Source organism: Suricata suricatta, chromosome 3, assembly GCF_006229205.1.
Source record: "Suricata suricatta isolate VVHF042 chromosome 3, meerkat_22Aug2017_6uvM2_HiC, whole genome shotgun sequence".
Taxonomy (NCBI): Eukaryota; Metazoa; Chordata; class Mammalia; order Carnivora; family Herpestidae; genus Suricata; species Suricata suricatta.
This window is the reverse complement of record NC_043702.1, coordinates 63,590,731-63,616,388: the sequence shown is the minus strand read 5'-3', so window position 1 is coordinate 63,616,388 and position 25,658 is coordinate 63,590,731. Positions and strand designations below refer to the sequence as shown.

The 25,658-nt window shown below is 38.3% G+C and overlaps 2 protein-coding genes and 1 long non-coding RNA gene across 8 annotated transcripts in view; 1 reads left to right on the top strand and 2 right to left on the bottom strand.

The window, feature by feature from the left end:
• LOC115287758 overlaps window positions 1-4,061 on the top strand; it is a 27,861-nt gene extending 23,800 nt beyond the window's left edge. Inside the window, exon 3 of the long non-coding RNA XR_003906631.1 lies at window positions 3,789-4,061. This is a non-coding gene — a long non-coding RNA (uncharacterized LOC115287758). The remainder of the gene's footprint in view (window positions 1-3,788) is intronic.
• Window positions 1-4,615, bottom strand: part of TTC21B (tetratricopeptide repeat domain 21B) — a 78,572-nt gene extending 73,957 nt beyond the window's left edge. Inside the window, exons 1-3 of the mRNA XM_029934457.1 lie at window positions 4,505-4,615; window positions 388-517; window positions 187-297 (exon numbers count right to left, since the gene is read on the bottom strand). Of these exons, the coding sequence (XP_029790317.1) occupies window positions 187-297; window positions 388-517; window positions 4,505-4,525 (262 nt within the window). The 5' untranslated portion in view covers window positions 4,526-4,615. The remainder of the gene's footprint in view (window positions 1-186; window positions 298-387; window positions 518-4,504) is intronic.
• Window positions 4,616-21,747: 17,132 nt separating this feature from the next.
• LOC115287755 (sodium channel protein type 1 subunit alpha) overlaps window positions 21,748-25,658 on the bottom strand; it is a 142,238-nt gene continuing 138,327 nt past the window's right edge. For all 6 annotated transcript variants that reach the window (XM_029934451.1, XM_029934453.1, XM_029934455.1 and 3 more), the window contains exon 27: window positions 21,748-25,010. In XM_029934451.1, coding sequence (XP_029790311.1) covers window positions 23,833-25,010 — 1,178 coding nt within the window. In that variant the 3' untranslated portion in view covers window positions 21,748-23,832. The remainder of the gene's footprint in view (window positions 25,011-25,658) is intronic.

Below are 25,658 nucleotides of genomic sequence, written 5' to 3'. Positions count from 1 at the left end.
AATACAAAAGTGATAAATGACATGTATTTCTTGTGCTTGATAAATCTATGACCTTGTCAGGAACATAAAACAAATATGTAAAATAGAAAATTATAATATAGATTATCAGACTAATTGCTATGGTAAATGAAAAAAATAGAATTGAGTAGAAAAAACTGTACTAAGCATTTTATTTAAATACTATACCTGGATTTGGACTAATTTTGTGGGCATATATCAGGGCAATTAAAGAACAAAGTGATACATCTTGTTTATTTTTAGTAGCCTCAAATTCTCGAAGAGCTTCTTGAGTTCTACCTGAAAATCAAAATTATAATGTGAAAAATAGTTCATAGTACAAAACAAGAATTTAAAACTTATGGAACACGTTTAATAATCAACACATACCTTCCATTAATGTACCATAGGCATGATAGAACCTGAAGACCGGGTCATTGCCATACCTCTTCATTCCTTCCCTGGCAATAAGTAACACATGATGGAAATACTTCTCCTGGCAATAGTAATTAATCAAAGTCTAAAAGGAAACAGGGACTAAATGTTAAAAGAGATTTTGGTGTCCTGAAATACCTTAAGAAGCAGATATTAATCTAAATTTTTGAATAATCGAAAATTAGATAACGTGGTTCTTTTTTCCTTCCAAGTTCCTGAAAATATTTACAGGCTAGCACTTAACAGTAAGGAATGCAAAACACAATGAACACAACAACATTTTTGAAAAACTCAGTATTTTCTAATAATTTCAATTTTTTCCCCTAAATTATTAGTTAACAACACTGAAATTAGGCTACTTTTGCCTCTTTTCTTTCTCTGAATTTTCTTAAAGGTTTTAGAAAATGGAAGAACAGGGATGCCTGGGTGGCTCAGTTGGTTTAGCGTCAAACTCCTGATTTGGGCTGGGGTCATGATCTCATGGTTTGTGAGTTTGAGTCCCATATAGGGCTCTGCACTGTTGACAGTGGGTAGCCAGCTTACAATTCTCTCTCTCTCTCTCTCTCTACTCTTCCCCCACTTGCATGTGTGCACTTGTGTGTGGAGGGGGTGTGTTCTGTCCCTCTCTCAAAATAAACTGAAAACAATAAAACATAAAAAAAGAAAATGGTAAAAGAGATTAAAAAAAAAAAAAAACCCCGGACTAATAAGAGCCTCCCACTGCCAGATCATTGGGTTCTTTTTTAAAAAAAATCTTGCTTCTATTTTGTTTTTAGAGCATCACAAAGTAATAACAAATTGAATTCAGCAATTCATTGTCAAATGCTGTCTTTTTTTTCTGAGTTCTACAACAAATAACTGTAAGAACAAATGATCTAAACTGTTCTTAATGGAAATTACTACCTTTAAGCTTTTTTCAAAATTATATTTAGATTTACTTGGCAGAAAACTACGATCAGGAGATACTAAGTTCTGATTAATTGGGTCTCTGCTTTACACCTTTCTCTCAGGATCATATCCAAGACTTAATTGCTAACCTAATCAAAGAAGGAAGCCAAGTTCACTATTTCAGTGATGGACCTGATTCACCTCCATAAACCAATGTGGACCACCCCGACCACCACTCACCTACTCTGACTCTGAAGCCCATAGAGCAGGAGGGAGAACTATAGACGAAGCAGTGATTGACAAGAGTGAAATATGAGTGTCTAGACTGTTTTAAAAATTTTTATTTATTTATTTTTTTTAAGAGAGAGACAGCATGAGTGAGGGAGGGGCAGAGAGAGAGAGAGACAAGGAATCTGAAGCAGGCTCCAGGCTCTGAGCTGTCAGCACAGAGTCCCACGCAGGGCTCGAACCCATGAACCGGGAGATCATGTGAGCTGAAGTCAAACGCATACCTGATTAAGCCACCAAGTGTCCCTAGACTGCTCTTTTTACAGTGTGTTGTTTCTGAAGTCCACATGCTTCTCTAGACCAGTTAGGCAAACATTCCCTTGTAACTTTTACTCTGCTTCCTCCTATTGGTTACTGCTATCTAGTTAGTTACCCCCACAGCACTTTTTCTCCAGTGCCTTTCCCTAAGATTGCAATGACCTTTTAGTTAGCATCAACCAAGGACACTGTTAATACCATCTTTCTTGACTTCTATTCAACATTTAATATCACTAAGCATCTATAATTTTCCTGGAAGGTATCATAAAAAGTACATGGATTTAAGGTGAAAAGACCTGGTTTTAAATTTCTGGTCCATCTTACAGCACCTTAGTTTGTTTGCTCATTTGTAAAATGCCATTAGTCATTTATAGACCATTGTGAGGATTAATTACAGTATCATACTGTAAAACTCCTATTCTGAAAAAAATAAGTTCCTCTGAGCGCCATACATTGATGAAATTAAAAACATGGCGTCCAGCCAAGACCTCTCATCTGTGCACCAGATTCATTTTTCCATTTCCTTGCTACCCAAGCCAGAAATCAAGTCATGGCATCCTCCCTTCCAGTGTGCCCTGTCTCCTAATTCTAACCAGTCAGTAGGCTCTTCTGTTTCTCTAGTCTACTTCCTGCTCTCATACCTATTACCTCTCTTTGGTTTGTTCAGACCAACAAATGTCTACTGACTGTCTACTAGTCCCAGGCATTGGGCTAATACTGTCAATATAAAGATGAATATGATATGGTTCTTGATCCAGAAAGGCTTAAAAGTTTAACCTGAGACTAGAATCTAAAGAATAACAAATACAACGCAGTAAATACAAGCAAGAAAAGAACTCATAAACTGCATTAGCGCTGTAGAAAAATGAGGCCGGGGCGTGGGATGACGGAAGAATAAAATTAAGGGAAAGATTCTCCGGGTGCACTTTAGAACTCTCTTCTGAATCGTGAACACCTCACTCCCTCCACATACACACACTCTCCTTACTTCCCCTTCAGGATCCTTGAGGAGGGTAGAGGCGTTGGCCAGGCAGAGAACTACAACAACAGAGATAAAAGACGGGCAGTGATACACAAGGTTGGGGAGGGGATGGAGAGGACCGGAAGTCACTCTATATAGCAGAGATTGACAAACTGTGGCCTGCTGCCTTTGTCTTGTTTTGTTTTTGGTATGGTAAGCAAACTAAGAATGGCTTATACATTTTCAAATGGTTGGGGGGGGAACAAAATAAGAAAATATTCATAAGTGAATATTCTTAAGATATTCAAAACTTTAGGGCCCATCAAGTTTTACTGGAACAGAGCCATGCTCTTTTAACTACTGCCTATGGTCGCTTTCAAGCTGCAATGGCAGATTAGATGCCAGGAACCCTCTGGCCTGTAAAGCCCAAGATACATACTACTTGACCCTTTAGAGGGAAAGTTTGCCGTTCTCTGTTTTAGAGTCTTACGTTAAGATGCAGATTATAGGATGAGGAGGTTGGAGAGAAAGGTAGGGTCTAGCAGGGCCTCATATTAAGGACTTGGGTTTGCTCCTCTCGTCTAACTGATGAAGAGCCACCTAACAGTGTTAGGCATCAAAGTGTTTTTATTGAAAAGTTCATTTAGTTCATAGTGCAAAGGACAAATTAAAGTTGTGAAAAAAATAAATTAAGGAGATGGGGGAAGCCTTCGGAAAATAATGCAACTCAAGCAAATGAGCAAAAGACCCTCCAGAACTCCCTATCACTGCCCTATCGTCCACTTTTCACCACCTAACATACTACTTACTGTCTGACTCCCCTACTCAAATATAAGCTCCAAGACTGAGAGAGTTTTTCTTAAACATTGCAGGCCTTTTATTGTCAGGGCTTAGATTAGTGCCAGCAACATAGGGGGCACTCAATAAATAATTGTTGAATTAATTTAAGGTTTCTGTCCAGCATTAGACTAAAATCTGTGAAAGCAGGGACTGTTCAGGTCTGCTCATCACTATCTCCAGCCTCCAGTGGACACACAGTGAGCCCTCCATCAACATGTGCTGAACCAGTGAACTCCGTGAACAAATGGGAGATCATCATCCTACAAAGAAACTTAATTCTCAAGCCTCATGTCCCTGTTTTTAGACCATTTCTTCACTGGACCGTCACAAAATATTTGTTTTATAGATGAATCCGTGATAAAGAAGACCATCACCCAAAATAAAGACTCCTCCATTTTCAAGCCCAGGACTTTGGTTTCATATAATCTTCCCGTGTTCCTGTTCTGTCCAATCGGTTTAGTGACGCGAGTTTGCTTAATTAAGTCCTTAAAAATCGCACCGGTAGGCGCAGTAGGTGTTATTCGTTGATCAAGCTTCCCCAACAAACGGGATACAAAGTAGAAGTAAACACCCTAAACAGGGTGGGACAAGCACACTAACGGCAATTCGTTAGCAGCGTGGCTAACCCGGACCTCAAGATTCCAAGGCAGGGCCCATGGAGGTGGCCCAGGTGGGACAGCTACAGGCCAGCACTGCCCAGCTGGGGCGCCCGGCGGGCCCGGGCAGCAGAGGTACAGCAGGAAAACGACCCCCTCGCTAAATCCGCTCCTCCCCACGCCCGCTCTCGGCCCCAGGCCGCCCGCAGAGGCAGCCGGCGTCCAGGCTCCGGCCGCTCACCTTCAGCCCCTGCGAATCCATGGCTCTCAGCCGGAGGGGCCGCGAGTCTCCAGGACGCGCCCGCCGCAGCCCAGCGGAGGAGCCCGGGGCTCAGAGTTCCGCAGCCCAGGCCCAACCCCACCCGCGCTCCGGGACGCGGTGGGAGGGGCGGGGCGGGGCCGCACTGCCATTGGCTGCCGGCAGCAGGGGGCGGGCTCTCAACGCCGGGATTTGCGAGGAGGAGGTGCCGCGGGGAGGAGGTGCTGTGAAGAAGACCCGGGATGGGGATGGGGATGGGGTGGGGGATGGGGTGGGGGATGGGGATGGGGTGGGGGATGGGGTGGGGGATGGGGATGGGGTGGGGGATGGGGAAGGGGGCGGCACCGGGTGGTGCGGCGTGACCGGATGGCGAAGGGGTCAGGTCGGAGAAATGCCCTAGGAGGGCGGTGGATTTGGAATGACCGAATAAAGGAAATGTAGGAGGAAGTAAGAAAAAGAGCAGTCTGTTACCCATCACTGGTTACAAAGGAAAACACCATTTTCTGCACGTTTGTGTAGAGGCCGGTTCCCGCAATGCGGCTCTTTGAAGGCCAGACCAACGCAAAGAAAAACCTTTAACTTTTACTTGTAGTAAATGTATTATTGCCGCAAGGTGGCGCAGAAAAGTCACGGTTCTTAACCGAAAGCTCACCTTTACAGGCATTGGTGCAAATCCTTTGTTGTTAAAATGCAAATTAAATTAATCCTTTTTTTTTTAACCGGCTCTGATAATGATAGGAACTTTAAAATATTTTATTTTAATGATACTGCTTATTTTAACCTGCCAAGATGAATTCCTGTGCATGGAGCACCCGGCTGTGATTCTCGGTATTGGAGTCTTGAGTTCAAGCCCCGCACTGGGTATACAGCTTATTAAAAAAAAAAAAAAAATCTATGCATTTTTAAATGTTTGTGCCCATCTGCCATTCTGTCAGCTGCTCATAGATTTCTTCAGGTCAGAGAATTAAATTGAAATGTAAATGGATTAAGAGATTTCCTATTTCTACTTAAAGATACTTTAAAAACAGTGGTAAAGATTTGAGGTTTAAATGTTCTTTTTAGAATATTTTTACATGGATTCCAAATTTCCATCTAACTGATAATTATTTTATTTTAGTTGATAAGCTTGGAAATTGCCCTTACCAAATTTTAAATGTGTTGAAGAGGCAATGGATGTTTGCTTTTTACCATGCTAGTAGGTTAGCTAATGACAATCTAAAAGGAAAAATGGGGTTACTTTCCCAGACTTCAAGGCCAGGTAATACTTTTCATTGGTTTCCTTTTTATGAGTGCTCCATTCAATAAGGCATATATTGGTTTCATGAGGATTATTATTATTTCTTTGTTTCTAACATTCATACTCACGCTAAATGTGATGATGGAGAACTTGTAACTACTGGTCTGATTTTCAAAGCATGTAGCATGCTCTGCACTTGGTGTGCAGCAGAAAATACCGCAAGCCATAGTCCACATCAAAGTCTATAATGAGGACATAAATGATATGATTGTCATAACTCATTCATTTAAAATTCTACAATACATTCATATAAGTTAGGGAGAAGACAATGATTATTAGGCATATGACTTTTACATTTCTTTTGCTTAACAACACAATGGAGAAAGTTGAAGAAGTGATCCAATTTCTAAAAATGTGTTATTTAGTCATTCATTCATTCATGAATGAATGCCTATGACAACAAAATTCTTGTTCCTACCCTTCTATACTTTAAAGTCTATTAAAGGTAGACATACATTGAATAGGTATGCATAAAAGTAAATGAATAAATTACAATTCGTGACAGTTTTGATAGCTCTTTCAGGGAATGCAGGTAAACAAGCAACTAAACTGAGTGGTTTCTTCCCAGTTTTAGGGATTGATGTATTAAGAATGAAGGGAAATTAACATCACTTGCTACTACAGTCCAGAGATGATTCCTACTCAATTTCTACCACTGACTTCTTTTTGACCACTGATTCTTTGTTTTTCTTTAAAAATACCCAAGCAGCTCAGATACCTGATGGCTAAAAACTTCCTGATAACAGAAAATTTGCTTCTTGCTCGCCTATCAGATATAGGGGCAGTTTCTACTCAAATATCATCATGGAGACTGGAGACTTACCAGGAGAGTTATTTTTTTTCTTGATTTTCTTGATTGTATTTTGACATTTCATCTATGCAAAAGTAGGAGAGAGAAGATACAGAAAAATATTTTTCAGAAGAGTCTGGTATTTTGAAATAGAACTAATGAATTATTTAAATGTTTACAACCACCATATACAGAACATCTTCACGAGATGCTATTTTTCTTTCTACTCCTTTCAAGAATCTGTATCTGGTTGATAAAATAAAAACAAAGAATAATGATAACTATCACCTCAGCCTAGAATTTACTCACTTGGGTCCAAGTTCATATCTAAAAATTTTTACCTAACATCAGATCCACACTGCTGTCCTCCTAGACACTATTATTTCTGGATGTGAGATAACCAGAGGTCTGTTGTAATTTTTATCCTCCAGTTGAGAAAAATCAGGCCTTAGCGTTCTAGGTGTCTGATTCTTGACAACTTAGTTTATGGCAGTGTTTATTTCCAAGTAGTCACCAACATTCCTTAGAGGCAATGCATGCTAATGTAAAATGTTGAGTCTGCAAAAATAAACAAGGGAACTGTGGTTTCATGCCCAGTCGCATGAGGTCATAAAGGATGTCCTGCTCTAATGTGATTGTCTTTGAGTACGTCTAATGTAATTTTCCTCACAGGCCTTCCTTTCCCTGCCTTTCCCATCAGTCTCTCTCTTCCCTGTGCATCCATTTCAGCATCTGTTTTAATAGCCACTGTGTGGTACCTCTGCTCCACTGAATTGCTGCCCCCAGCTTGTCATCACCATGTGCTTGCCCTAAATAACCCTTATTCCTCCAGCTTGACTTCTTTATCTACAAGAAATTAGGCCAGGAGCTCATAAGAATGTCACCTACCCTGAGGCACATGGCTTTCCCTTCCCTCCAGAAGTCACCTGACTCTGTCTCCGTTAGGAAGACACCTTTCCCATTCAGAGTGCTGCCTGGAAACACAGCTTACGTTTCCCTCTGACGGCTGAGGGTTTTTTTTTTTCCTCACCTCAAAGTATCCAGGTTTTCTCTTCACACCCAACTCCTGGTTTCTCACTCAGGGTGCTCCTCAGCCCTACGTCTTTCCTGAACTGAATCACACGCAGGATCCCTGCTCATAAAGCCATTTATAACTGAGCTTTAATTTGTGGCCCTATGTTTTTCCCCAAGTTTTTATTTTGAGAATTTTCATACGTGTAAAAAGTTGAACCATGTAATGAACACTCCTATACTCATCACCAGAGAACTTTTTTTGAAATGCTATTTTGTATCACTCTCCGTATTTCCATTCTCTTTGATTTATGTAGATGACTAGGCCGTTAGTATTTTGTAGCAGAGTGGAAGCAAAAGTCTGTAGAACTGTACTGTCCAACAAAGTAGCCACCAACCACGAGGCTGTTTAAATTTACATTATGATTAGTTAAAATTAAATTCATCGGTTGCACAAGACACATATCAAATGCTCAGTAGCCTGTGTATGGGTAGAGCACATAGAGAGCAATTTCATCATCTCAGTAATTCTTCTTTACAACACTTTAGAAGGCTTTCAGAACTTCAGCAAAGTAAAAGATCTTTTATAAAAGACCTGGGCCTCTTGGTGGGTGGAAGGGACCCGAAAAGTGCTCCTGAGGCAAGAAAGGGAGAAGCACTTTCCAGAAACAGACAAGGACAAAAGTCAATAGAGTCCTGTAATTTTAGGTATCCACCCCAATCTGTGGCAGTGCCTCCAGGGGGACCTGAGACCTGAGATAAATGGTAGCGTGGTGTGCCCAGTAGAGCTGATTCTGTAACACTGACCTCAGGGATCCACTGTAGTTTCGACAATAAGGATGTCATCAGAAGCTGTCATGGACCCGAGGGTCAAGAAATTTCTCCTCATTTTCTGAACACCATAGGAGCCACTTGGATTCTGGTTAAGTTCTAGGAGAGAAGAATATTATTAGTACTGAGTGAGAATTTCCTGGTAATCCAATGAGACTGATGCTAAGCATTGGATTTTATTAGATTTGAAAGAAGAAAAAGAAATACAAACTTTTTGCACACACACATGAATTTTCAGACTAAATTTCAAGCCCATTAGAAAATAGTGAGGGGCATCTGGGTGGCTCAGTCGGTTAAGCGTCCAACTTCAGCCCAGATCATGATCTCACAGTTTGTGAATTTAAGCCCCACATTGGGTTTTGTGCTGACAGCTCAGAGCCTGGATTCAGATTCTGTGTCTCCCTTTGTCTCTGCCCCCTCTATTCTCTCTCTCTCTCTCTCTCTCCCTCCCTCCCCCTCAAGAACAAATAAACATTAAAAAATTAAAAAAAAAAAGAAAATAGTGAAAATTGTCTTTGGTAGGTATTTTAAATATATACATGTATTTTAAATGGTGTGTGGGTTTTTGGCCACTGGGGGACATGGTTGCCCCATGCATAAAACTAGCAGAAGTTCTTAAACTTGAACATACATCAGGGTTATCTGGAGGCTTATTAACGCACAGATTGCTACATTGCTACCTAGGTCATGGCCAAAATAAGAATTTCTAAGACACTCTCAAGCGATGCTGATGCTACTGGTCTGGGGACCATGCTTTCAAAACCATTGCTTTAGAAAAAATTGTAAAAATTATATTAAAATTATTTATTGACCAAACTTGCTTCATCATTAGGGTAGTACAATGGATACAGAGAACAATCTAGATGCTATAATAATTATTGGCCTTTGTAACACAGGAAGGTCGTGTGGTATTTCAATAGTTAGTCAGAACACTTTAGAAACTCATAGTTCCTACATAGGTGACGTTGTAGTTCTGTATAGTGCGGTGGATAGAATGAAGTTTAAGACCAAAAAACTTCATGACTTCTGAGACTAAATTAGCTGAAGTCTAGACAGAAGTTGATCCCCAAATTATTGATTTAGAAGATTCTCTCAAGATGTGTACCCTGATATAACAGACCCCAAAACCCAATAATTGTTTCCAAATTGCAATTCAGACAATATCAAGGAGACTAGATTTGGCAGGGAAATCCAGAGTTAGATTCCGTTTCAGAGTTGCATTAGAGCCTGGGACATGAGCTCCCTCATGAAATACGGCCGTCCAAGCAGAAAGAAAATCACTTTTTAAGGGTTCCTAAAAACTGGTGACTTTCCGTAATGAAACTTTATATTTTTTTCTATCCCAAACAGTTATTGTACCAAAATCAATGTGTAGATAGCGTTTATCCCTTCTTATGAAAAATCCTTTGTATATTGTCTTAAAAGCCTAGAAAACTCATGTGAGGTTTACTTGATTTACAATGTTAATTATGGTAGTTTATTGTTTTATGCTGCTAGAAATTGGTTTTATTCTCCAAAAAATAATGTTTTGAAACTAGAATGAACATTGAAAATTCATGTCTTTTCAAACCCTTCATTTTGTAAATGAAAATCCAGTGTCCAGGACAGTTAAATGATGAGTTCAAGGTGTTACAGATTTTATTGAAACAGTATATCTGGTCTTCTGGAAAAGTGATTGACAAATAGTAGCTTAGGAAGTTTGAAAGATTAAGTAAATGTTTGGATCTAATGTTACATGTAGTAATATTTTATGAAAAAATATAAACCAAGTTTTAGCAGTATTTGTCTTTGGGCCTCTCATTTTCTACTGTGTAAATTTTATAGTCTTGATTTTGTTACAATAAACATGCTTTGCTATTGTCATGAAAAATGGAGATAATTTCTATTTCAGAATTAAGTATTGCAATACTTCTGAATATTTTAAAAGAAAAACTGTATTTTTGAATGATATAGCTTACTTTACGTATAAATGTTCATAGATAATTAATTTAAATTACATTATTTGTCATTCATAGGACACGCAAGATTTGAATAGCATCATATGGGCTAGTAACATTTGCCATAACTCCTCATTTTCATTGCCAAGCAGGCATTTTCTTTGAATAATAATGTGATGATATGTGGCTCTCATCATCTGAAATATGACGTTGTTATGTATGCTGCTTTGTGTTGGGTTCACTGAAAAAAATGTATTATTGGCATTCCTAAATTTCAAGATACTGTGAGAAGAGTTTTCAGTTTGCAATATCTATCTAAGTTGATAGGTTATTAATTTACTCAACTTAAAAAAAAGTACAGTGCTAGCACTATTCTATACCATGTGAGATGGGCATAGTTTCAGCCCTTCGTTGTAGAACTGTTTGTCCTATAAGAGATGTTCGGAGATGAAAAATTAAAGAGTGTCCTTTGATGGCTCTCTCTTCAAGGAGAAGCACTTCTACCTAATCCAACTGTCAAATAGAAACATAAAAAATGTGAATATGTTTGACCTACCAAATCCAATTTAGAAACCTATCCAACAGAGGGAATTATAGATTTCACAAAAATCCAGAAACAAAAATATTCATTACAGCCTTGTTACCTATAAAGCAAAATTGGGAAAATCTAAATGTGCATTAAGAAGTGAACCATTAATTAATCTATAGAATGGAACATTATGCACCATTTATAAAAAATGAGGTAGATTTATATATATATATAATTGGAAATGTATGCAAGATACATTAATTGAAAGGTCAAATTGCAGAACAACATGAAAAATATATTATTTATAATAACAAATAAAGAATATGTTTACATATGTATAAAACAATGCTTGGAGCATTACTCAAGAGACTATTCAAAGAAGAGCGTGGGAAAATCAGATTTCATATTTTTCTGGGATGTTTTAGTTCTTTTTCTCTTCTTTTTTAAAATCTTTATTGATTTATTTTGAGAGTGTGCATATACACACATGCATGCAAACAGGGGAAGAACAGAGAGAGAGAGAGAGAGAGAATCCCAAGCAGGCTCTGTGCTCTTAGGATAGAGCCTGTAACGGGTCTCGATTCCACCAGTCATGCGATCATGACCTGAGCTGAAATCAGAAGTTAAATGCTCAATCAAATGAGCCACCCAGGTGACCCATTAGTTCTTTTTCTTAAACAAAAGGCATTTGTTATTATTTTTTAAATTTTTTATGTCTTTATTTTATTTTGAGAGAGAGAAAGACAGAGTATGAGCAGGGGAGGGTCAGAGAGAGAGGGAGACACAGAATCTGAAGCAGGCTCCAGGCTCTGAGCTGTCAGCACAGAGTCCCAAGCGGAGCTCGAATCCACGGACTGTGAGATCATGACCTGAGCCAAAGGCGGAAGCTTAACCAACTGAGCCACCCAGGCACCCCAAGGCAGGTGTTATTTTTACAGCTCACTCAAAAAACAACTGCAACAACAACATCACACTTCAAGGAAGTTTGTAAAGACCCATAGGTACTGGTCCCATTCCTTATGATAACTTTTTGATTCTCATGTTTATCATAAGATGTTATTTGGTTAGAAAAAAAGGTTCCATAGCCTTGAAATATTAGAATGGTCATTGACCTAGAAGTTAATCTTTAGTATGTGATCTCTCTTGAGATTGGTAGTTTATATCAATAAATGACCACCAGTGGCTCAGAATGTCCTGCACAATGATATAAGTTGAAATCCAGCCCATGTCCCAATGGCCAAGTCCTTTATCCCAGTGCAGAGTGGTTTTCCCTAGAGGAAAAAAGGGGATCGTTCCTAATTTTTATAAAGGTCTGAGTGAGCCGATTGTGTCTGATGCTAGAACTTATCATATGTGCTGAAGATTAAGCTATTTTGTTCTGTTTATTCAGCCCAGAGTGCTGGGAAGTATTTGGGCACTTAACAATATCATACTGAATCAAACTCTAACTTGGGGGTGCTACTTGGTGATGCCAGCACGTTCTGACTTTTAACTATTTTATTAATTAACTACTATCATTAACTAATGATGAGATCCTGAAGTCCTTGAACCTTACCATGCTACCTACACATAAGTCAGGATTTCACAGGCTTACTGCCCATGAGACTCTCTTGAGGAGCTTATTATAGCTTTCTCCCAACTCATTCTAACACCATAACTCATCAGACACTTTCAAGTCCTTTTCTAGAGATTTTGGCTTAATTTGAGGTAAGGCTTAAAATTGTATTTTTAGCTATTTCCCTGGTAGGCTTCTAGAATTAGAGGAGTTTAAAAAAGAAAGAAAGAATGAAAATCAGTCTAAGATTATTGAAAGGTAAGAGAGGTTCCATGATAAGCTCAGTGACTTGGACCCCACCATACTGAAGTTATCCTTATATTGATTTTCCATGGCAATACCTAGCTTTTGGTGTGGAAAAGAGGGAGTGTCATAAGGTTGTAAGACATACCTGGATGGTATACTAAATTTCATGCAATTAACTGTGTACTGAGTTTTGTTTTAGCAAACCATAACCTATGACAAATAGGACAAACTCTACTGTGTTTGAATGAATGCCTTTATTCAGTTTCCTTGTCTCTGACAAAAATATTTCCAGGTACTTTCTCCATTCTCCATAAATCCTATTATCCATTTCCTTAGGTATTTATATGATAATAATCTTGTAGTTACTATATTTTGCTCTAGCATTGCACCTATTTTAGGTTATCAGTCAGTATAACTCAACAGACTTTTCCCTAAGGTCAGGCAAATGGCTGCACTTACAATTGAGGTTGATCAAAGGCACAATCTTTTTGCCTTTAGAAATCTGTGTTTTCCATGACTGCAAGAAATATGCTGAACAAGACATTTCTTCACCATCTTTGATGAAAGATAAGCATTAATAATGCAGTTAAGAATCAGGCCAAGTGATGTTGAAGAGAAAACAAGGTCCAAAAGCCCTAATTCCTTTTAGAGGAATAAATTTTAAATGGCAAGTTCAATAGTTCCACCACAGCAAAGAACAGTGTGAGTATTATATAACCCTTGAGTTCTCAAGAGTTAAAAATCAATTTATGAACTCTTTTAAAAAAAAATTTTTTTTTTTTAGTGTTTTTTTAATTTCATTTTTGAGACAGAGAGAGGCAGAGCATGAGCGGGGAGGGGCAGAGAGAGAGGGAGACACAGAATCGGAAGCAGGCTCCAGGCTCCGAGCCGTCAGCACAGAGCCCGACGCGGGGCTCGAACACACGAACGTGCGATCATGACCTGAGCCGAAGCCTGACTCTCGACTGACTGAGCCACCCAGGCGCCCCCAATTTGTGAACTCTTATACCCTGGATATATTTATGTATACACATAGCTATACCTCTATTTACCCGTGTATCTATGTCTTTTTCTTTACAAGTAATAGATATGTATGTGCTTTTACGGATGGATATAATGCTCATCCTTTTAAATATTTTATATATATATATATATATCCAATATTTCTGTAACATACCAAGGATGATATTTATTTATAACTCTTATGATGTTTTATTGCTTCATATATCTTATGTATAATCACAGCCCTCTAACATAATATATAAGTAAAGGGGTAAATAACTCTTGAAACTAGAACAATTTTGAGTAATGCTAAAAATTGATTAATTTGTTTATTTGCTAAATACCTACTGAAAACCTTCTGTATGCAAAGCACTGTAAACAGTAAAAGGTGTTTAAGACCAATCTCTGCCTATCAGACACTATGTGGTGTGGCAAAAGTGGAGACGGAGGCTGGTCAAAGGAAGCAACCCGCACTCCAAACCACTGCACCCTGGCAGTTTAAGTGTCATACAAATGGCATAGAGGAGGTGATCCTATGTCCTGGCTTGCCCGGAAGAGTCTGTGTGTATGCCTGTTGCTTTTGCGTAATTCTCAGTAGTCTCCTCCTTCACTCTCAAAAGTGTTTGGGTTTGGACATATACATAAAAATCCCATGGAAGTGCATTGGACAGAAATGTCTTTTGTGGTGATAAGAAACAAGGGAGGTGTCACTGAATCCTGATGATTGCATTTGGTTTCAGTGGGGAGAGAGTGAGATGAGAAAGGTGCTCAAGGCGAATGGTGTCTCATCATTACTTGCCTCTATTCCCCCAGGAGCTTCTTGAATGATGTCTCTGCCTTATGTTTCCTTTTCCTTTAAGTCAAAATATTCTCTAGCATTTTCACTTCCAGCTTCACTTCTTTTACAAATGTCTGAATGATTTTCATCACCGTGCGTTAAGGCCAAAGCCCCGACATGCACTTAGGGCACTTTATTGTCTGACCGCTGCTTGCCCCTCAGTCACTGTCAATACTCAGTTATCACTTTGTTGTGAATGCTCGGAACATGCCGTCCTGTTTCCCATTTCCATTTGAGTCTTTGGGCATCAGAAGCAAGGCAGCCTGTAGATAATAATTACTATATGCTTGGAGGTGTTCATCTAAGAGTTTTATTGGTCTTAACTCATTTAATCCTCACAGGAATTATTATTACTGTTTCACAGATGACAAAATTGAGGCAACAAAGGGTTAAGAAACTTTTCAATGTTGTTCAGCTAGTGAGAAGTGTAGCTGATATTTGAATCTAGGCAATCTGGCTCCAGTATCTGTGCTTTTGACCACTATTCCATAATATGTCTGCTGTTCCGATTGCCCTGCCCTTCTTATTCTTCAAACTCAGGCCAAAATTTACTGTTGTAATTGTTCCTGTGTCCTTTCATAGAATTACTCCTCAATTCCTATATATACTCTGTAATGTGGACTTATTTCTGCTGAATTGGAGGGATGAACCACACAATAACATATACGGAGAAAGCAGGTTGGCTTCTGGGTAGTTTTGTTGGTGGCTGAGAGGAATAGAATGTGGTCTGATCAGTTTGGACACATTAAGTTAAAGGTGATAAAAAAAATATGCAAGTAAACAAGATCAATAGAAAGTTGAAATTGCAGCTCCAGCTCAGCCAAAAAGCTGATGGTGCTGTGTAAATCCAAAAGAAGAGAAAAAGTAGATAAATGGTAAAGGAAAAGATCTAAAATATAGGGAGAGATCTAGAATAGAATAGTTTTATGGAAGGCAAAGAGGGTGCAGTTTAACAGGAGGTATTGATGATGATCATCATCAAATTCTAATAATCTACCCCATATAATACATACTGATTAAAATAATTGAATTTGGCTAATTGTAGCCTGGCAGGGAGAGAGCATTAAAGAGGGAAAGAAAGTGCTTTGGAAGAATATGTATCAGCATTGATTTGGTATTTGAATCTGTTTGAGTCATAATTTGTATCAGACAGCTTGATCAAGAAAGCTAAAATTTGTATATAATGCTTTCCAAACACACACACACCCCCATTATGGCAACTTTAACACAGGATAGTGAATTCAATAATAACTTAGCACATTAAATTTTCTATAACAATATATTTTTTCATGAAAATTTTACACTTAAAATATAACCTCCTAGGGGTGCCTGGGTGGCTTAGTCGGTTAAGCGGCCAGGTTTGGCTCAGGTCATGATCTCACAGTTCGTGGGTTCAAGCCCCGCGTCAGGCTCTGTGCTGACAGCTATCTCAGAGCCTGGAATCTGCTTCAGATTCTATGTCTCCCTCTCTCTCTGACCCTCCCCTGCTTGCACTGTCTCTCTCTCTCAAAAATAAATAAAAGACAAAAAAATTTTTTTAATAAAATAAATATAATTTCCTATACGTTTACTTTAAGAAGATATTTGCAAGTGACATATCTGATAAAGGATTAGTATCCAAAATATATAAAGAACTTCTAAAACTCAACACCCCCAAAACACACAATCCAGTTAAGAAATGGTCAAAAGACACGAATAGACATTTTTCCAAAGAACATATACAGATGGCCAATAGACACATGAAAAGATATTCAACATCACTCCTCATGATACAAATCAAAACTACAATGAGATATCATCTCACGCCAGTCAGAATGGTTAAAATTAACAACTCAAGAGACTGAAGGTTTTGGTGAAGATGCAGGGAAAGGGGAACCCTCTTCCACGGTTGGTGGGAATGCAAACTGGTGCAGCCACTCTGGAAAACAGTATGGAGGTTCCTCAAAAAGTTAAAAATAGAACAACTCTACCACCCAGCAATTGCACTACTAAGTATTTACTCAAAGGATAATGTACACACAAAATGGAATATTACTCACCATAAAAATGAATGAAATCTTGCCATTTGCAATTACATCGATGGAGGTAAAGAGTATACACTAAGCGAAATAAGTCAGAGAAAGACAAACGCCATGATTTCATGCATATGTGGAATTTAAGAAACAAAAAAAAATTAACATGGGGGGGAAAGAGAGAAGCAAACCAAGAAACAGATTCTTAACTAGAGAACAAAACAATAGTTACCAGAGGGGAGGTGGGCAGAGAGATGGGTTAAACAGGTGATGGGGATTAAGGAAGGCACTTATTGGGATAAGCACCAGGTGTTGTCTGTAAGTTTTGAATCACTAAATTCTACACCTGAAACTAATATTACACCGTATGTTAACTAACTGGATTTAAAAAAAAAAACTTGGGGGTAAAAAGAACTTTTTGGTCTCCATCCTTTATAAACAAAACCTACATTTCTAGAAAACAAAACAAAATGCTACAGTTTCCAGTTGAATAGTTCTGTGAATATCATTCCCTTCTAAGCAAACGTTAGAGATGTAATTCATGATAAGCAGAAACAGAGTATGTACAGCTTTGCTCCAAGTAGGTAATGTTCTTTGTTCCTGTAAGCATTTTCATCTTTTCCTCATAATATTATTGATAATCGCCATCATAGCATTTTGAAAACTCAATGTACTAATGTCAACAAGCTTATTCACAGCCAAGTTTTCCCATCATTGATAACCAAGACTGAAGGTGGTGAGTATAAAACCCTGATTTTATTTGGCCAGATTAAAAATTGGCAGCTGATGACAGCTCAGAGACTGGAGCCTGCTTCAGATTCTGTCTCCAGCATTCTCTGACCTTCCCCTGCTTGTGCTCTCTCAGTCTCTAAAATAAATAAGCATTAAGGAAAAAAAAATTTAAAAAAGAACCCTGATTTCAGAAGGTAATTTTGTGAAAGAATGAAATAATGGGACAATGCATAAAGATGCATCGGAGTTGGGCAAAATTATTTTTCAGGATTAGAAGAACCAATTTTGAAAATGCAAATCCAGACAGAATGGATCAATAAAGAGGAGAGAATAAAGATCAAGAGAAGGCAAACAGTTTATAGAGGAAGGTATCAAAATATGTAAAAATGAATGGCAGAAAAATGATCTCTGGACAAATAAAGGAAGGGGAAGGATGGAAGAGGGAGGGAGAGGTAAGGAAGGAGAACAAATGGAAAGCAAAGACAAGAAGCAAAGAAAGAAATGGAAGGGGTGCTGGGGTTAAGTGTCGACTTCGACACAGGTCATGATCTCATAGTCTATGGGTTCAAGCCCAGCGTTGGCCTCTGTGCTGACAGCTCGGAGCCTGGAGCCTGCTTCAGATTCTGTGTCTCCCTCTCTCTCTGTCCCTCCCTGCTCACTGTCTGTCTGTGTCTCTCTCTCTCTCTCTCTCTCTCTCTCAAAATAAAATAAAGACATAAAAATTTTTTATTTAAAAATAAAAATAAATTTTAAAATTTATTTTAAAAAATTTTAAAAAGAAATGGAGGGGAAGAAAAGGAATGGAAAGGGGAGGGAAGGAGGACATATTTTTTTCACTGGAGAGGAAAGAATTTGAGGAAGTTCATGGCGATGTTCTCATCTTTCTTGGTGAGTAAGAGGTAGAGCTACCTGAAAATATGAGTGTTTTGAGGGGATGATAAAGGAGTTGAGCAACACTGAGTACTCAGTGGACATTAAGGGTTATTCACCTGTGATGTTAAGCATTTCTTGGTGATGCACCTTCTCCAGCAACTCTTGGTTGCCTGGAATATTTTCCTGCTCCAGGGCCTTTGCTGCCGTTTCGATTGAATCAATGTTAATTGATAACCTCAAAGAATATTTCCATGTGCTAGGAAGAACAGTATTAGCAGCTGCACCTGATTGAAGCAATATTTTTGATTATAAACATTTTAATAAATTCTTAGTGACTGAGAAACATTTATTTTCTTATAATAATATGAAATTCCTGTGCATACATGATAGAACATGCAGTCACAAGGCGTATTTGCTATCTTTAATAGTTTTAAGTTCTAATCTGAACTTTCTGGTACCCTCGTACAAACATACAAATTTATGAGGTCAGGCAGTATTATCTACCCCAATGGTTCCTAGATTTTTGAATTCATGTACTAGTAAAGTACAAATGAGATGACCAACACAAAACTGCCAATTTTTAATCTGGCCAAAAAAAAAAAAAAACAACCCACTATCATTTATTCTCACTATAATTTCTAAAAAAAGAGCTTTAACATAAAGATTATTTTAATTTTCAAAAATAATATAAATGACATACTTTTATAGTGAAATTCTTTAAATTAAATACATTAAGCTTTATAAATATTTATGGCATTATTGTTAATTTTCTGGCTTAAGTGTAGGCATATGAAAACCTTGTCATGGGGTGATGGTCTGTGGAACTGTATTTGGATTATTAGTTTTATACTTAGAATGTCTGGGTCCCAGCTGAGAAAGCCAACAAACCACCTTCTTGTATGATATGGGTAGAATTACCAGAGTTTAGATCACCAAGCTTCAGTTAGTTCTGCGTAGTTTCAAACACAGATGTTTTAACCTCTAAGTCACATTTTTATTTTAAAGTGGTCTTTTTTTGGCAATATAAGGATTATCATAAAGGTCAAAGAATGTAATAATTTAAGTGACTTTAGAAAGATGACTTTTAGGAAAAATAGAATGGTAGTTAAAATAAAGCATTCCTTGAAATAATTGGAGATAGTATATTTAATTTTGAGGGTAGAAATATTCAATTCTAGGACACACACACAAAAAACAAGTGATACAGTGAACACACATACATACACATTTAAATAACACGTAACAAAACAGGAACAAAAACCCCTCCCTTCTCCAAAGATATACCACATCTATTTCTAGATCTATTTTTTACATATACACACGTGCACATAAGTCATTTTCCCTTGAACATTTTCTTTTGAGTGAGTTGCAGATATCCCATTCACTCCTAAAAAGTGTGCATTTTCCATAAAGAAGGATATTAGCTATAGTTATAATAGCTTAATCAGACTTAATGCAGTTAGAAAAACCATTTTTCATAATAGTAATAATGAATCAACAGTCCATATTAAACTCAGTTTTCCCAACAATATCTGTAATCGATGTTATTTTCCCAGTCCAGTATCCAGTCCAGAATCACAGTTTGTGTTTTTTTTCCATAGCTCTTCAATCTCAGGCAATTCCTGACCTTCCTTTATTTTTCAGAACATTGACATCATTTTACAGAATATCCTTAATCTAATTTTCCTTATGGTTAAATTTATGTAATGCAGTTTTGACTGGATACCAAGAAGTGGTGTGTCTTTTTCAGTGTAGTTGGCAGTATAATTGATGATATCTTTGAAGGTAGTACCTGCTAGATTTTTCCACTGTAAGCTCTCTTTAAAATTTTTTCATGAGTGCAAAGGAGATACTTTGAGACCATGTGAATTTCTTATTCCTCATCAAACTTTCACTCATGAGTTTAGCATTCATTATTTTTGCATGAATCAATTGTCAGTATTGGAGTTGCCAAATGGTGATGTTCTAACTCTAATATTTCCTCTACACTTGTTAGTTAAAATTCACATGCAAGAAACAGACTTTTGCTTTTGTCCATTTATTTATATCAGTATATACTTGTAGATTCTTATTTTATTAAATAGGTTGTAATCTACTACTATCATTATTTATTTTGATTCTCAAATTCCTCCAGATTCGGCCAAATTGGAACCTCTTTCAAGCTAGTGTCTGTGATCCACTGATGTGACTTAACATTCCTTGAACATTATATTACTTTTTGGCCCAACAAGTGTTATGCAAAATAATACCAAAATGACTCTGGAAACTTATGATTCTGTTTCACCAGTTCCTTTTGTTTTTGGAAAAGTACCAGTAAGTAGTGGTGTGGATGTGGAATATAAGAAAATCTGTAGAGATTCTCCTGTAATCCTTATTTACGTTGGTTGGAAATGAGAAATCCTTTTCAGCCACTAACAAATCGGTATTAATTGTCATGTTGTTTTAAAGTGATGTTATGAGCATAGAAGGATAGGAAAAGCACTGCACGACTGATGCTTTGCCCATCAAGGCCATGTTCCCCCTTTTGCTTCATAATTGTGATTGTACTACCTGATAAGAAGGGAGGGCTTCTCTTTCCTCATAAATTTAGCTAAGGTTTTTAGACTGTCAATCTTACTGTCAGGACCACTCTAGGAACCTCTCTATGATCTCTATGAGCAATTCTTTGGTTGACTTCCTTGGAGTTTCTCCAGTTCCTGTTCTTTTATGTATGGCCAGTTAGACTGAGTCTCCAAGCTGCCTTAGAGCAGACCTTTGCCTTCTGTCCCATTTCACAAGCTATTTAATGACTGTGTCAACTGGACAGAAGATAGATGAAACCAAGAATATTGTCATGAAGGGGCCATTTGAAAAGGTGTCAACAAGATTAGGGGAGAGCTACAGGGAATAGAGAAGCCCAGCCACAGGTCTAAGGGAACAAGTAGGGGAGTGATAACCAAAACCCCAAGTAGGTTTTGCTGTAGGATGAAATTGACCAAAAGGATAACATTATATTGATAGATGCACCACTACCACCCCAGAGCAACTCAGCAAAGAAGGACCTGGGGAATAAATACCCTGGTTTGCTCTCTCCTACTGGTGCTTCCCTTGACGGTGCCTTCTTGCGGGGACTTCCCATTATCCAGACAAGTTGGCAGCCAAAGAATGAGAGAGCAAGGTAGAAAACCATCCTTCCAGAGCAGGATGGAGAGGACTGGAGAGTGGTTCTAGAGGAGCAAACAGAATATCCTACTCACACATAGCAGCTTTTAATTTTTTAAACACAGATTTGAGGGATTCCTTTTGTATCTCAAGAGGCCATCACCCACTATTGCTCTGGCTCCCATATTTCTTTTCCAGTGAAAACTACCAGCTTATGCTCTGATATCAGTTCCTTCTAGCAGAAAGTCATGCCCTACTGCTTGCAGCCCCTGGGAGATCATTCCTCCCAGTCCCATTTCCTCCCCAGGTTTTCTGTCAGCTCAGGTAGACACACTATGTGTTTGTGTCCTTCCCTTTCTCCCCTAATTTGTAGGATAAAATATCTTCATCTTCTTATAAAATGCTGTTAAAAAAAGTAACTAGGCAAACAATAAAATAAAAAATGTAACCTTTATTAGTTTTGCACATTTTTAATGTTGGTTAGCATCATTTAGGGTAATAGTAGCATTTTCCAGCATGCAGTTCACGAATACAGTTTATCTAAGTAATTTAAGAAAAAGAGGAGCCTAGGGTTTGCTTCTGTAAGAAACACAAAATATCCTGATGTAATTGACAATATAAATTCACTCCTCTCTGTTCTTGTGAGAAAAGAAAATGTGAAGCCCGCATTATATTTAGAGCAATCTAGAGCAGGATGACTCCAAAGAAATGAAAACATAAACAGAAATTAGAAAACAATGAAAAGTAAGCACTACCTTCAATCAGTTTGTGCAGGCACTACCAAAAATGTAAATAAAATGTTATACCCTTTTCCAGTTGCAGAGCGTAATTTGGATGTGGCTTGTGAACCTATTTTGCCCCTTAAAATTATGAAATAATCTAAAATTAGCAAATGTAATAAAAAAGCAGACGTCTACAACTACCCAGTCTCGTTTTCATTTCTTGTTTAGCAAATGTCTTCCATGAAAAGGTGCTATGGACAGAAAGTAAGAAAAGTGATTGTGATATCAACCCGAAGATTATTTCCTCTTCATATTTATGTACATAATGCTGAAAAATAAAATAAAATGACTTTTTTTACAGTATTTATATTTGCTTATAAAATTCTAAACACATTTTTAACAGGTTAAGCAGTGTTTGTTTTTTAAACATGTCTGTACAGTCTGGCTATACACCGTATGTTTTCCACTTAAAATTTAAAAATAACCAAAGAACTGTTAAAGTGCTGCAAACTATTGCTTAATGACTTAAAGAAATGAGATCTGTTGAACAATTTCCTTGACTTTACCGCTGACATATGGTTTCTCATAAATGAGATTCTGAGCAGGGGGAGAAACCAGAGACAGCAGTGTGGTAAGATAAACATGCATCGATAGCATCCAAACTATCTATAATGGTACAGAATACATTATATTACCTGTGTAAAGCTTGCACTCTACATTTCTTGTGGTACATATTTGATGCAATAAATACTGTGCTTAGGTCACTATTTGTTTGCCCAAACGTGCACCACAGGGTAAAATGACTATTTACATAATAAATAGCATTTCATTAACATATACAGTTGTCAACCTTGCTGAGCTGAAGATGGCTAAACGAAGTGCAAGATTAAGCAGAAATTTATAAAGGGTTCTTTTGGTCAATTCCATCTTCAGGGGAGAAGCAATGCTCATTTCTCAGTTTTTTTTTTTTAAATACGATAAACAGAAACAGAACGTTTATGACTCTAGACATTTGAATGAAGTTTGCACCTGCTAAGATTTAATGGCCTACCCTCTCCCCCACCAAAATGATCTACTTGGTCTGGGGGCTGGATTTGACGAAACAAGATCAACAAAGCACCTCCAGTTATCACCCAGTTACCCCTCCCAGAAACACGGATGGAATTTAAGAACGCAGGGTTTTCCTTGTGACTTTTTTTTCATGCATGATCTCTAAGTGCAGCATGCCCTCATGCAAACCACACCATTGTGCAGATGGGAGGCCGTGTGATTGTGATAACCCCGGGTGGCATATCGGTTGTAGAGGCCCTTTGTCTATTTCACAACAGAAACCCCATTTACAAAAATAGTCACATATAATAAACAACATATGGATTAAAAAAAAGATGAATCCCCTAACAGATTTTGTAAAAATGTGACAAATGTGGCAGTTGAAATGCAAAGAGTGGATACAATTACTACACTAAAGTGTTTCATGTTAAACAATCCCCAAATTATAGGTTTGCACCCCTTTGAACTGGTCCCTACAGTCTGAGTAGCCATTTTATCTCTTGTCTTCAGCAGTGTCAGCTGGTAGTGAGAACAGTAACCTCCTGTGGAGGTCGTCTCCCCTTTACACAGAGTCACAGTTTTCTGACAAGGGGTCACTGTCTTATTGTAGGCACTGACCTTAAGTAGATTTGTGTAAAAACAGTCAGTTTGGCATTGACCTCCTAAAGGAGTCCTGTTGACAAAAATACATCACCTTCACAGGCTGTAAACAATTGTCACCCAATTATTCTTATTTATTTTCATTTATTTCCCTTTGGCTTTTTCATCTTTGCCTTCTTGCTCATGTTTTTCCACGATTGGCTTTGTTACCCGATCATAGGAAGGTGGACAAGCTGCTGTGGACATGGTCAGATCAGTTTTCTCTGTCATAGAGTTTTCATTTATTCTGTCAATTATCATGTCTTCTTTTACAAGAAGATTAGCCCCACCTTTGATTTTATTTTTATTATATGTAAATGAAGCTTGTTTTACAGTTCGCTTTAAAAGGTGGCGCCTGTAAGCACGCTGAATGATAACAGCAGACACCTCCTCTTGTTTCCTTTTTAAGGTAGTGGTTATTGGCTGATAAGAGACCTTTGATGGATTGGAAGCCATGAATCTCTCTTCCATCTGTATTCGGAGAGCATCCATCTCTCCACTCTCTCCGAGAACCCGCTTTGTGAAAGCAAATAAGATGTCAAGACAGTGGATCCGGTCCCCACTGACCATGGGCAGGTCCATGGCAATGAGCTGGAGTTTGTTCGGTTGTGGCAAATTGAGAGGGGGTTCCAGAGCAGCTGCAAACTGGGATAGTTTTTCAAATTCCATGAACTGGGTGGCATCAGGATCAAACTTCTCCCAAACCTCATAGAACATCTCAAAGTCATCCTCACTCAGGGGCTCTGCACTTTCCTCAGTAGCGACACTGAAGTTCTCCAGGATGACAGCGATGTACATGTTCACTACAACTAGAAATGATATAATGATGTAGCTGACAAAAAAGAAAATCCCAACAGATGGGTTCCCGCAGTCTCCCTTAACGGAGCTTCCGGGGTTAACTTTATTAGGATCACAATCAGGCGGCTTACTGTTGAGAATAGGTGCTAGCAATCCATCCCAGCCAGCAGAGGTGGTAATTTGGAACAGGCAGATCATGCTGTTGCCAAAGGTCTCAAAGTTGAACATGTCATCAATTCCAACTTCCCTCTTAACATAGGCGAAGTTGGACATTCCAAAGATGGCGTAGATGAACATGACCAGGAAGAGCAGGAGGCCGATGTTAAACAAGGCGGGAAGGGACATCATCAGAGCAAAGAGCAGCGTGCGGATCCCCTTTGCCCCTTTGATCAGACGCAGGATTCGACCAATCCTGGCGAGACGGATCACTCGGAACAGGGTAGGGGACACGAAGTATTTTTCTATCAGCTCAGCCAGAAACATGCCTGTGGATAAAGAAGGAGAATACCAACCACTGAAATTACCCACTAAAATAATAATTAAAGTTCTGTTAAGGCTCCAAGGTAAAGTTCAGAGTCCTGAAATTCAGTTGCATAATCTTAAATTTGACATACACATAATGTACATATAACTGTATATATTATGTTATTAATAAACTTTAACATTAATATTCAACTTAATATTTGTTATAGACTCAATTGTGTCCCTTCTTCCTCACTGCCCCCCCACATTCATATGTAAAATCCCTAACTCTCCAATGTGTGGTATTTGGAGAGGGCTTTGAGGAGTTAATTAGGTTTAGATGAGGTCATGAGGGTGGGGCTCTGATAATAGGATTAGTATCCTTATAAGAAGAAACACTAGGGAACTATCTCTCTCTCTGCCATATGAGGACATACTGGAAAGGCAGTCGTCCACCAGCCAGGAAGAGTGCTCTCACTGGAAACCCACCATGCTGGCAGCTTGATATTGGACTTCTATCCTCTAGAACTAAGAGAAAATAAATTTCTGTTGTTATGTCACTCAGTGTGTGGTAATTTGTTCTGGCAGTCCAAGTTAAGACAATATTCAGAAACAATTTTATACTACTTTTGTCTTTGAGGGATGTCTAAAGACTATCTTTATCTTACATA